The 13,851-nt window shown below is 43.3% G+C and overlaps 1 protein-coding gene and 1 long non-coding RNA gene across 6 annotated transcripts in view; one reads left to right on the top strand and one right to left on the bottom strand.

Moving 5' to 3' along the window:
• The window catches only part of LOC130851690 (uncharacterized), a 125,833-nt gene extending 112,492 nt beyond the window's left edge, over positions 1 to 13,341 (top strand). The window contains exon 3 of the long non-coding RNA XR_009053251.1: positions 13,290 to 13,341. This is a non-coding gene — a long non-coding RNA (uncharacterized LOC130851690). The remainder of the gene's footprint in view (positions 1 to 13,289) is intronic.
• FGF1 (fibroblast growth factor 1) overlaps positions 5,110 to 13,851 on the bottom strand; it is a 90,840-nt gene continuing 82,098 nt past the window's right edge. For 4 of the 5 annotated variants that reach the window (XM_057732315.1, XM_057732299.1, XM_057732305.1 and 1 more), the window contains 2 exons: positions 9,588 to 9,691; positions 5,110 to 5,365 (listed from right to left, as the gene is read on the bottom strand). In XM_057732315.1, coding sequence (XP_057588298.1) covers positions 5,171 to 5,365; positions 9,588 to 9,691 — 299 coding nt within the window. In that variant the 3' untranslated portion in view covers positions 5,110 to 5,170. The remainder of the gene's footprint in view (positions 5,366 to 9,587; positions 9,692 to 13,851) is intronic. The other variant, XM_057732336.1, reaches the window with a different exon arrangement.

Genomic DNA, 13,851 nt, shown 5'->3' with positions numbered 1-13,851 from the left:
TATGAGCCATTATGTCAGCTTTAACGCTTGTCAAACAAATCCTTCATGATTTTGAAACGGAAAACATGCAAGTCCCACAGCTTGGTTGGGCTTCTTACTTTGCACTGCTGCTCCTGAGAAGAATTTTTTTTAATTTGTGTAAGTGCAGTTAAGGGTACTTTTTAAAGTACTTTTTTAAAGTCCTTTTTTAAGGGTAAAAGCATCACTTTTACCACGCTTGCTAATGTACTAACAGCCCAAAAGCAATTAAGCTTTGTGATTCCCCTCCCCCATTCACCCAGGGCAGACAGGACATCACTCAGAGAAATATGAAAGGTGATGACTTCATTTATATTTTTCTCTTTGCAGTCCAATTCACCTATAAGAGGCCAATTCTCAGCCACCCTAACCCCATTAGGCATTTAGGCCATAGAGTTACACTTTTTGGTTGGTTCGGCAAATATGGGAATGTTTGAATCTCTGAGTAGGATGCAGTTCAGTTGCAGTGGTTTTTATCTTATGACTGAGTCATGAATGGTATACTCTTTATTTAGGTAGATAAGAGCATCATTTCCAGAAAGTGATGGGGGCTGGGGAGGATGCTCAGAGGCCCTGGGTTTCTAGCCTTTTCCTGGCTCAGTCTACTTTTCATGTCTTGTTCAGACAAGGTTATGAAATAGGAATTGTGGGGGCAAGAGAGAGGAACGAAGTGAAGACTGTGGAAGTTAGGGAGGGAATGACCTCAAGCCCCAAAGTGATGAGAATTCCGTAGGAGGGGAGAGGGCCAGAGTCTCCGGGGCTCTGAGTGCAGGAATCCGCCAAGACCAGCATTGGAGGCAGCAGTGGGTACCCGTGGGATCTGCATCACTGCGTTCATTTTGCATGGTTAGTAGCAAACCAGCTAAAAGAATTCATGATGCCCTCAAAACAGATGGTTCCTGGATAACAGGATGTTCCTTGTATTGTTTATTCAAGAACAAACCGTGTCCTTGAAAACACTAAAGTCATAATACAGGATCCTAAGTAGGGTCTGGTCATCTTTGGGAAGGAGAATGGTTGCATTAAGCCAGTGTTTTTCAAACTGTGATTGTGACCCTGAATGTCATGACCCCATTTAATTGATCCTTGACCAGCATTTTTAGGGGAATGTAATAGAAAAATCTCAGTGTATTTCATATATATAATTTTGTGACATTTTTTGGTTTCAGTTGTGTGTATGTTAAAGATTATATATATGCTAGGTTAGAAAAAGGGGTAGAAAATGTAGTTCTTATGGTTGCTCGGGCTCCAAAAAGTAGAAAAATACTGCTTTAGGCAACTTGAAAAGGAGGCATTAATGGTGATAATGTAACTTGCTGAGTGAGCAAACACCACCCAACTGTTTTTTATAGTGAATGTGTGTATGTGAGCGGGCACACACACGTGTGTGTGTGCCTCTGTTTGCACGTGTGTAAGCGTGGATGTGTGTGATCTGATTCTGCCATAAGGTCTAGGCAGCAGTGTACTTGCTCCATAAGATTCAGGAGTTTATTTAAGGAGATGTTTTTTAATGTGATAATAATTTCAGAAAATCTGATGGGCAAACCTCTAGCCCCACATCAAGGTTCTGGAGATGCAAGAGATGCACCTCTTGCCATTGACCTTAAAATTGTAAATGAGTCATTAAAATTTTTTTCAGGAAGCTATATCTTTGCCAAAGTACAAGCCGGTTGACTTTACAATGGTAGCATAATTTTGCATGCCACGGTGAAGAAATAGTGTCAACTGAGTTAGTTATGGTCCTTGGCTCTTCAGGGGGCAAATTTCCTGAATATACTTCCCTAATGGATCCCTAGAAAAGCACCATTATTGCCTTAGGTTTCCAAACAAAATGAAAAATGTTTTTCCTGTTAGCTTTCAAAGTCTCATATCTGGTAACTCGCTAAGTGTAGAAAACAAAGCGGCCATAACTCAGGGATGCCGGCTAAGTCCTTCCATAGCTTCCTATTGTGAGACACGATGATGCTCAAAAACTCAGAAAGACATTATCACCAATAAGTGGAACATTTATTAATATTTTTAAGGTGCAAAAAAAGAGAGACAGTGATGTAAAATGACAGGCATCTTCTTTAGAGGTCTGCTTTGCAGCCCAGGAATTCAGTCGGTTTAAGCAGTATATTCTACAAGGCTGAAGACCCGGGCTCCATCTCCTCCAACACAAAGCAAGGACCCTGATCTTCAGTTACATATGATGCTCCAGTCAGTTTTTTTTAAGTCCACATTGTTGGCCATAGGAGGCTTTAATTATCACCCCTTCCATGGAAACAGATCCCCACCACCTCCACCACCACAGTGAAAACAATCAAAAGCATATACGCTCCTGATGCTTTGTACAGAATGTCAGGCAACTCGTAACAGTTGGCCTGAAAATGAATCCACATGAGAGGCATCTGACGGGCGGATGGCTCCAGGACTTTCTCAGGGGAGAGAAAGGGCAGCAGGAATGCTCCATGTTTGAGGAACGAGAACATGTTCAAAATGGAGTAGGGAACTGCCACCCACTCCCTTCTTACAGGATCAGACAGCCTTTTTTTCCTAATTTGAAAGCAGTCCCCCTGAACTGACACGGTTCTGCAGTTGAAATGTTAGGTTTACCTTGCCATGTCCTCTGACACTTCCGTAGAGGTTCATTTTACACTGGTGGTTGCTAATTCTTCCAAAACCTGGTTTCTGGGATTTGTTGTTTATTTAGCAGAAATCTACAAAGTCTCTGTTTTTCACTCGACTGAAAGAAATGAATCCTCAGCATCTTTCATCATAAATATAATGCCCTGGGAGAGAATACAGCAGTAAACCAGACAGACAAGGTTCCCAGGGGCCCCAGGACCCAGTAAAATGCCTGGCACACCGTTGGCACTTACACACTCATTGAACGAATACGCGAATAACGACTGGGCTGGGGTTGTCAAGGTCACAGTAGTGTTTCTTCTCAATGCTTTGGGTCTATGCAACCACTGACTTCCGTCTCATCTATTAGCCACAGTTTTAATTTTTCTTGGCCAATGTTATACTTGAGTTTGATTCATACACTAAAAATTATGGACCATTATAAATATCTTGGATTTCCTCTCTGGGTATGTTTTTCTGGCCAAATCTTCATAGTCAAGAGATGTCAAGCAACACTGCACTCTCCCCAGCTTGCCTGCGAAGATGCACTAAAATCAAATCAAATCATCTTATCCAAGTTACAAAACCAAAAAAAAGTTATGAAATGTTTCGCTGTACAAATGCAGAACGATGTTAATAACTGTAGCGTTAACTTATTTCACTTCCTCAATTGTAACATCACATTGAACTTCCACAAATTGTCATTTTTCTTCCATTCAAAATAGTTCAGTTACTTAAGGGATTACCTTTCAATTAATAATTACTGCAATTCATTATGAAACATGAGCTACCACTCTCATAAATTTTTATGCACAATTAAATCATTGCTTAAGAGTCCCCATTTTCAAAGGAAAATTTATAACAGCACAGTGGAGAACAAAGAAAAATCTCATTTTCTAAGGTAAATGTAGTCTAAGTAGTAGATAATTGAGGAGCTTATATATCATATCCTATTATTATTATTCTCCGTGGCTGAATGCTAATCAGTTTAACTGCCTTTGAGCTATATATTTTTAAATGTGGCTAAAAGGTATAGTCTCACAGTAAATTTAAATGGCTTATGAAAGGCCTTTACATGGCAACAGTATCATGTCAGAGATGAATGGCATTTCTAATTTGCTAGCCACTTGGGTCAAGTTTACTTTAAGCAGGAAGCATATTTATATAAGTAATCATCACATAAATGGCCTCTTGGGAGGAGCTGTTTGTGAGGGTTTAACAGTTTTGAAGTATGCTTTTGTATATCTTCTAAATGGGCATTTTATAGGCATTGGACCAAAGCGCCTTAAACCCACACTCCTTAACTCAGGCCTAACTGCTGATGCTGCCCAGTGTGGGAAGACCCATGGGACATGAGTTTTTTAGGGTGTGGCTGGGGAGGGTCGGGGTTTGAGCCTCCTTCATTTGAATAACACTTTTAGGGACTTTGTTACTTGAAGTATGGGGTGCGGGGGCGGAGGGGGGGGGGACAGGTTGTGGAGGCAACAGGATCTACAGCACCTGAGAGCTTGTAAGAAATGGGAAAACTCCACCGCAGACCCACTGAACCAGAACCTGCAGTCAAACAAGATGCACATATGATTTGTAAGCACTGCCCCAGGACCCCAAAGCCTCCCCTTTCTGGTGGCCGAGCAATGGACGTGGCGTCCCTTTCTCTTTCCTTCTCACTTCTAGAATCATCCTCTTTGGAGGATGAAGTCTCCTCAGCCCATGTTTCCCTTTCTTATCACTCCCACACCCACTCCCCAGACCCAAATGAATTTCCCAATACCCAGTGTCCTGGCTTTGACAAGAACCCGGTTCTCTTTTCCACCTAACGTCATCCAGGGGCTTCCTGCTGTTGAATGACCTTGGGGAAGTCAAGGCATCGTAACAACTCCCAAGGCTCTGCCTTCACTATGCTCTCCTGTGCTCAGCCTCCCAGCCTCCCAGTGTGCATTCGTTGTGCGCTGAGATCCCATCCTTCCAAGCTGTCCGCTAGAATCCAGTCAGTCTCCCCTTGCCATTTGAATCCCTTCAGTTCCTGACGGGGGATTTCTTCGTTCCTGTTTCCACTCAGGGAAAGCTGCCTTCCTCTAACCTAGCCATAAGCTTCTCTGATAATATTTGTGGGGGATTGAAAGGATGAAAGGGAGTCATGCCAGATGTTTAGGGGACTCGCAGGCAGGGTTTCCTCTGTAGAGGGAAGTGCATGCAGTTACTCACAACCCACTTGGCAGCCCCCTGCTCACACTTCATTTGGCTCTACCTGTGCATTGAGAGGCTCAGCCTGCAGCAGATGCCCAGAGGCAACTGGACTTCCAAACCAGACCCAGACTGGCCAGCCAGTTGGCCCCTAAAAGCCATTTGGTTCCTCGGTTCCAAACTGTGCCAGGGTGAAGGGCTCTACAAAAAAAGTGAACTGGGCGTTTAGAAGCATGTTATAAGTGTAGGCTCTGTGGGCCAGGGGTTAGCGCGGCCAATGGTCAAGGGTACAATCTGGGATCAACCGGGTGAGGACCCCTTCAGGTTCCTCTGGAGTGGTCAGCACCCAGGACAGATTTCTTTAATCAGAGGAGACTGGCAGGGGGAGAAACAAGATTGCTTTCTGGCCATAGTGAGTCCGAGGACCGCGTTTGCAGCTTCCATTCTTCTTGAGACCAACGAACCAATTCTTCTCTGCATGCTTCTTGGATGTGTAGGTGTTGTAATGGTTTTCCTCCAGCCTTTCCAGGAACAAACATTCCTCATTGGGTGACTGCTAAAAAAATAAAACCAGAGGAGAGTAGAATAATTAGCGAGTGGTTTTAGATGGGGTTCCTCTCTTTACTAGCTGTGTGGTCTTGGGCAACTTAGTGAGGCTCTCTGTGCTTCGTTTTCTTCTTCAGGGACATTGGGGAAATAATGGAACCTGTCTCTGAAGATAGAAATGAGGACTTGGAACAGGACCCAGTACATAATGAGCCTTCAATATACATCTGCTATTATGTAAGCTCCCCTCACATCTGCTGTGCTCAGGACCCTAGAGTCTCCCACTTGGGAAATCCTGAATGACTTTAAGTACCTTAAGGGCAGGGCTGGGTCTTTTGCCTCTGTGGAGGCCAGGCACCTAGGTTTGACCACAGAAAATATACAAAATGGGTAAAATCAGACCATGATGCAGTAGGGTGTTCTTTAGTTTTGTCTTGAAGAATAAATGAAAACCTACCAATTTTACCTTACACCCTGGCGATTTTCACTAACAATTTTATGTTAGTGTCGTTATGAACATAAATGCTTGCACAAAATGTGTCCTAAGCATAAAACATGTCTTGGAACTTAAAGGTTTGTTTTTTTTTTTAATGAAAATAGCTTTTTTTTTTTTTTTGCTACTTATCAAAAGAATGGTACTTGTAAGAAATCATAACTTTACTTTAAAAAAAAGAAAGAAAAAAGAAAAAAATCACCGCAAAGCACACCCACCCAGATACAGGCACCTATTAACCGTTGATGAACATCCTTCCGTGCATCTTTATGTGTGAGCACACAGAGAGACATGGGTAAGGCCATGTGGATAGAGACTTAGGATGTTGTCAAAATGGCATGGTATATCTGCTGTTTTAAAAATGGATGATAAACCTATGAAAACATATTTAATCTCACTAGCAAGAAGATGCAAATTCAAAAATGATTTAACATATGTTGGCTATGATATCTGCAAAGAGCAAAAAGATTTATAAGTCTTAGTATTGGGGAGAATGTGGGAAATAGGCATTTTCACACACAGTTGGTGAGATAAATTGGTGGAAACTTTGGGAACGGCTTTGGCAATATGTATCAAAGTTTAAGATATGCATTACCCTTGACTCAGGGATTTCACTTCCAGGAACTGACCCTTATGAGATAGGTGAGCAAGTGTAAAACTGTATTTTCAAGGATATTCTTTGAAGTATTGGCTATAGTGGTAACATATTGGAAGGAACGTAAATACCCATGGAAAGGTGATAGGTTAAGTAGATAGTGGTACAGCCATACAGTGGGATCCAATGCAGCTGTAAATTTATTAAGCTGGCTAGATAGTTAAAACATATTAAATTGTGCAATTACATTGAAAATATATACCAACAATGACTTTTTTACTAAAATTCATCCATTGGAGTGGGAGGAATCCCAGTTCTTTGCACTTTATTATGTTTGTCAAGATTTTAGAATACATTTATTATATTTGGATGTAAAACAAGATATTAAAATACGTATGCTGTATATTGACTTTGCTCCAATCCCAAGTCATGTGATCTCTATATTATCTCTTCACCCACAGTGGTTGGTGAGTCCCTTTCTGGTGGTTTCCAATCTTGTTGTTTATTCTCTGTTTGTGGGCATGTTTGTCTGTTAGACTTTCAGCCCTACTGAGAGAAGAGATGGACTCTTGTCAGCCTTGTGTCTCCCCCCAAGACAAATAATTTTGCAGTTAATAGGTACGCACCAGCTAGGTGATGAATGTAATTTGATTCTTCAGTTCATATGAAGTATTCAGTAAAGTTACCTTTGATTACTAAGGAACTACGTAACAGGGAGTATTCTGCTCCTTATTCATTCGTAGTCTAGTGCAGTGACAGCTGGGTGAGACACTTCAGCTCATTTTGGAACAAGATGGGACATAGATGTAATATTTAATTAGGTGACTCTGCTGCCTCTAGAGGAACTTATCCAGACATTATTGTCTGATGCTCATTGTCGGGGATGGGAGGAGGTAGGCCGTTTTGAACCTGGGTGGGTTGCCCACTCTCCTGCAGGGAGGACTCACCCCATAATGCCCCTCAGTGGGCGTCAGGCCTGTGTTTGTGACGAAGCTGAGGACGACCACGTCCTCCATCTGATGTGTCTATTACACTAGAGCAGTTGACACACAGAGAATGGCTGAGTCACAGGCTGAGTCAGCAGGCCAAATTTGGAGGTGCTCGATCTGCACCTCAACCAGGATCTGTCAGCACTTACTATGCACTTCGTGCAGTGACACTGGCCTGGGGATTAGTGGTTGATTCTTGCCTATTGTTTTAATTAATTTGTTTCTTTTATTCAGCATACTTTTTCTCGATTACATAGGTGACAGATACCCACTGTAGAAAAATTGGAAAATACAGAAAGGCATTCACATATTATAAAATCAGCCATTCACCACTCCCAAAGATAAATATATTAACATTTTAGAGGCTTTCAAACTAATTTTTTTTTCAATAAATATATCCTTTCCACACACACAAATTGGTATCAGGATGGAGGAATACTGGTTAAGAGCATGAGGTATTTTAGAACTTCTCTTTATCAGTGTGGGAATATAAACATTCTTAGGCATAATATAATAAGATCACCCTATGAATATTTCAGGTGAATCAGTGATGTCCAGACTGTGGTGGGAGAAGGGGGTGTCTGGAGCCTAGAGGTGTCTGGCTTTAGGGGACTTCTTTGTCCAAATGTTTATATAAGTAATAGAAGGTTATAATAAACGTCAGAATTGATTTAAAGGAGGAAAAGCCATACAATTGTAACATATAAAAAATAATGAAGGTATGGGATTTGTAAACTGATTGCCTCGTAGCTGCCGTTGCTACACCAGTGGGCGGTCCTGTGCGTTGTCTCTCTGACTCTTCTTAAGTATGTGAGTATACGGCAATTGCTATCCATTACTGTCCTCGTTTCGGACAAGGCTCAGGGTAGGTGAGTAACTTGCCAAAGTGGCAGAGGCCTGAGATTCATTGATGAGCCTGAGATTGAATGATTGGTTGGTCTGTTGATTTTATTGCCAATTGGAAGACCCGCCTTAAAAAAAAAAATCTACTCCCTATGTACCAATCCCCACCTAGCTCCAAACCCTTCCAGGTTGTCCGAATCAATCCGTATTTCAGCAAACAGCTAATAGGAGCTCCCTGGTCCTCTGATGGTTTTGCCTCCTGAGCCCTCATGGACAGCATGAAAGAAATGAACTTGTGTTTACATCCTGAACCCTGACTGAGATTACAGCTTCAAGAGAGGGTTTCCTGGTGCCTGTTGCCACTTGGGAATTTGATGTAAGTTGAAGGGAGCCCCAAACTAAAATCCCACCTACTGGCTGCCTTTTGGTAGACATCTTCATAAAAGGGAAGAAGGGGGTTTGGTGAAGCCTTAATGTTCAGTTGTTAGGCTACAGAGAAAGGATCATTGAAGTCCAGAAATAATTTCAAAACCTGCAGCCATTGGCTTCAGCTCTCTTTCAATTTAAATCGTTCACCAGAGATACCAGTAGGGACCAAATCAGATTGCCCCTATTCTCTTCTTTTCTCACAAAGATCAGTATGTACTGAGTCAAACACATATAAAGCATTAACTAGGAGAGGGATGGAGCAGGAGATGGAGCAGGGTTTTAGCTACTGAATAAACTCTTGGACTGTGCTTTTCCAGGGCAGGGACATGGCTCATTCATCTTCACACCCCCTCAGTACCCAACTGTACTTAGACACAGGAGGCATTTGCTAAATGTTTGTTGAATTAAGTTATTAAACTTTTTATCCTTTTAGTTGACCCTTCCAGAATAAAAGGGCTATTTTCAAAGTTTTATGCATGAAATGTCAACTGTTAGAGTCTGGGCTCTGCAAGTTTTGTAAAAAACATAAGAGACACACCTATATAGCCCATAGCAGATACTCAAGAAACATTTCTGGAATGAATGAATGAATGAAGTAGGATTGGGTATTCTGGAGTGAGTGACTGGATGAGTTACTAAAATTTCAATCAATGTTTTCTCTTTGTCTATGTGATAATACGTTGGAGTATTTTGAGAGAATACCGCAAGAAACTCTTTTATGTTTGTGCCTAAAATAAGGCAGGGTGGAGGGTGGGAATCCTGCTGGAAAAAATAACAAACAGAGACTAATTGATGCTTTATAGTTTGCATCACTCCATGTAACAAGATTTCTGGAAACCTCAACCCTTGGCTGCGTCTGGAAGCATGTCAGCCTCATACTTACTGAGCCGTACAAAAGCCCGTCGGTGTCCATGGCCAAGTACTGGCCAGTCTCCGTACTCTTTATATACACCTCCCCCACGCTTTCCGCACTGAGCTGCAGCTGAACTGAAATAAAAATAACACGAGCAAAAGTAAATAAACACTAAGCTTTTGCCGATAGGGCCTGGCGGCCAGGACAGTTAGCCACGGAAAACTCTGCTCATTCATCTCACAGAGCCCTCAAGGATGAGCCTCAAATTAATCAAAACATAGAAATACAGTTGCTTTTTCTTTGCCCTCCAAAGAAAGCTGTCCATTGGGAATCATGTTCTCAAGGGAAGGAGAGAGGACGGCAGGCTCACCCACCGGTCTGCCTTGTTTGTTACAAAGTGACCCCACATGCACTTTACAGGGCGTGGTCACAGGAGGAAACGGCTTTCACTTCCCTGGCTCCATCATCCCAGCGATCCTAGGGTACCATAGAGTCAGCAACTGGCCAGCCTGAGGGTGTTCAGCTTCAGTTATCAACCTGCTTTTGCAGGTTATGGCCCAGGCCCTCCTGTGTGGGAGCTTCTCATGAACAGATTGTTATTTTTCAAAATCCGATAGTGTTATTTTCCCAGATTGAAGAGGTTCCCAGGAAGTTACGTTGCTTGGCACCTATGAAACTCAGGGAACTCACCCACAGTGACGTCCAGTCAACCCCCAACCTCTGTGGCAACCCTCCTGGGGTACAGGCAGAGAGGAAACCCTGACTTCTGACAGGGAGAACGGAGCAGTTGCCTGGGACGGGAATAGTGGTTCTCACCTGGGGATGATTTTGTTCTACGGGGGACATTTAGCCGTGTCGGGAGACATTTTTGGTTAGGGCGGGTTGGTGCGACTGGCATGTAGTGAGGGGAGGCCCGCGATGCTACTAAACACCCTGTAGCACCCAGGGAAGCCGGTCGCAACAAGGACTTACTCAGCCCCAAAAGTCAGCAGTGAGTGCCGAGACTGGGAAACATCCAAGTTAAGTGCGAAGACTGAAGTACTCCGAGTTCCCCTCCCGCCATGTACGCTGACTGATACTCCCATGGTGTCTTGCCCACCGCGGGACAGCTCACTGGAGCCCCATTGCGTAATTATTCGTTCGTTCATCCTCCCTGGGGTGACTGGAGGGAGGTGCTTTGACGGTTCCTATTTGGGAGTTGACATGAATTCTGGACTCTTGTGGACAATTTCTTTGGTCCCAACCATTGTTATGATTAGGAGTGAAATCTCGACCAGGGACCGGTGAGCACCCAGTCGTTCTCTGGGAGTCAGCTCATCTCTCTAAGGGTCGACTTTGTCGGAGGCCGAGGTGCAGGGGGTGCCAGCAGGAACACAGGGCTTCGGTTGGCACTTCTAGACCCCTCATTGCTTTTCCTTGTTTTCATTGAATTTCTTAGAATCAGACATGTTTCAAACTTGGAAACACAGAAGAGGAGATGCTGAATGTCTTCCTCCCACCCCTTCCAGCCTCCTATTCCCAACTAATGGGAGTTCAAGACAGGCAGGATCCTTGCCCTTCCTGTGGAGTACATTCTCCTGGGGAGACAGAGACGAACAAGTAAACTCCTCCTAGACATATTTTGAGTATGTCCTTCTAGAGAGATTTTATACATGTATGAGAAATAGATGTTATCCCTCCTGCCTTTTTTTTTTTTTCTTCTTCTACACAAATGGTGAGATACCATACAGTTCTGCACCTTGTGTTTTTCACCTAACCACTGACTGGAAATCTTTCCACTTCAGCAGTGAAGGAGTTACCCTCCTTCTTTTTGCCAATTGAATTGTGTTCCATTATGTGGCTGTACCATGTAACCACTTCCTTATTAATATGTCTGCATTTTCTCATTTCCCTCTGTTTTCCTTATCTTCTGACTCATCCCAAGGGTGATACACAGTTACATCACCCTTACTGAAGAGGCAGTTCTCTTGTCCTTGGAAGTCTTTGCTACAGAGACTCAGGGCCTCCTCTGGCTTCCTCCGGTAAGTGGAGTTTATTTAATTCACAGGAAGGAAACCAGAAGCCACAATCTCCTTTCCCATTGGTCCTCCTAACTCCACTTAGCTCTGAGAGGCAGTCAGGAGAGCACAGGCCAGAGGCCTCCCCTCTCCAGCCTTGGGTCACACCACTTGCTCCCTGAGTCACTGGTCCACCCCCTCCACTCCTTCCACACACCGAGCTCTCTCCTGCCTCAGGATCTTTGCACACTCTCTACCCTCTATCTGGTACCTTCTCTCCCCTAATATTCACAAAGATGGTCCTTTTCCTCCTGGCCTCAGCCTGAAACCCCCTCCTCAGAGAGGCTTTCCCCACCCAAGTGCCCCTCCACACTCTGCACAACAAATCCTTTCCTCCTACCCAGGACCCCTGCCACCCTAGTCCCTGCATCAGTGCCTTTCTCGGTCCCTGTTGTTTCCTTCATGGCACTTTGTACGACGCGCACTTATTTTTATCATTTAGGGCTTTACTCATGTATTTCTGCCTCCCCGGGGGAATGTACGCTTGGGAGAAAGGGCAGGAATCTTGTCTATCCTGTTCCCCCTTCGGTCTCCAACACCTCCTATAGTGCCCTGTGTCCTGAGCACAGCTAGTGTGTATTCGCTGAGTGAATGATGTTAGTCTAATCTTTGCAAAGCTGATTCCATTGGCCCATCATCAGTAAGCTGAGCATTTTGAATTGTATTTTCAATAAAGCTTTGTGGAGTGAAGTAGGTGGGGCCGAGTTGAGCGTTGTAAGGCTCAAGGCTGGGCTCTGCCACCGCCCAGCCGGGTGACCTTGGCTAGGTTGTTTAACCTTCAGGCCACAGTCTCCTTAACCTTCAGGCCACAGTCTCCTTGTTAGTAAAATGGCAGTGGTTTGGATTCAGTCTCTAGAGTTTTTTCAGCTCTAACACTCTAGGAATCACGTAAATAGATTTAATAACAATGCTGTGTACAATAGAATGTTACTGGCCATAAAAAGAAACAGTAATGATGCGTGCTGCAACATGGCTGAACCTTGAAAACATGCTAAGTGGAGAAGCCACTCACAAAGGACCACATATTGTATGATTCCATTTAAAAGAAATGTCCAGAACAGGCAAACCCATAGAGACAGGAAGTAGATTAGTGGTAGCCACGGGCCAAGGAAAGGCTTGGAGAGAGAAGGGGAAACTATAGTTAAGAGGTATAGGGTTTCTTTTTGGGGTGATGAAAGTTGATTACAGAGACAGTTGCACAAATCTCTGAATATAAGAAAACCACTGAATTGCATACTTTAAATGGGTGAATTGTAAGGTATGTGAATTTATCTCAATATATATATTTTTAATGCTCTGTATTTTCATCAGACTTTATGGTTTTCAGACAACTTTCACATGTATTTTCTATCAATTTCTCATCATAATCCTGTATATTTAAGAGAGACCAAAGAAAGGGAATAATCGCTTACTGATTACCTATAATGTGCCAGGCATCATGCTAGTTTCTATCTTGGTGTAAATAGTGTAAAACTAAAGTGTTTGGACTCCAGAAGCAAACTGCGTGAATTCGGATTCTGGCTTGGCTGGGTGTTAGCTGTGTGATGACTGGGCATGGTATTTACCTCTGTTGCCTTATCTGTAATGATAGTATCTGCTTCATGGAGTGGTGGGGTTTAGTGATCTGACTCCTGGAAGTGTCCAGTATGATTACTATCATTTTTGCTGTGTTTAGGTGACCTCATCGCTCTTCCCAGCATCCCTGGAGGAAGGTGGCACTGGCTCTGTCCTACAGGTAAGGAAACTGAAGCTTGGTAAGAACATGTTTTACCAAACATTATAATCAGGGGCAAAACCATGACAGAACCCAGGCTCGACTATTTCAGGTATCCGACTTTTTCCTCTCTTTCATACAATACTTTGAGCTCCAATTGTCAGAAAGATTGGTCCACATCAAGTCATATTCACTTCCCTTGTTCCCCTTATTCAAGGTCAGACATGTACAAGATGGCGAACGGCCATCCAGGATCCCATTTTGTTTTCACAGAATCGAGTGATGTTACTTGCCTGGGACTTTTTTCCACCTATCACCCATATAAGTAGGTATTTAGTCAAACACATGATAGGTGCAACAAAATCCCAAAGGCTGAGTCCTTTTAGGTCATTAAGTAAGTTTTCTCTAATAGACTTTATTTTCTAGGGCAGCTTTGGGTTCGCAGCAGAAATGAGGGGAAGGTATAGAAATTTGCCATATGCCCCCTCCCCTACATGGGCAGACCCTCCCCCACCACTGTCAT

Source organism: Hippopotamus amphibius, chromosome 1, assembly GCF_030028045.1.
Source record: "Hippopotamus amphibius kiboko isolate mHipAmp2 chromosome 1, mHipAmp2.hap2, whole genome shotgun sequence".
In the NCBI taxonomy this organism is placed as follows: Eukaryota; Metazoa; Chordata; class Mammalia; order Artiodactyla; family Hippopotamidae; genus Hippopotamus; species Hippopotamus amphibius.
Note: the sequence above shows the minus strand (reverse complement) of the source record. Positions and strands in the feature narration are given on the sequence as shown.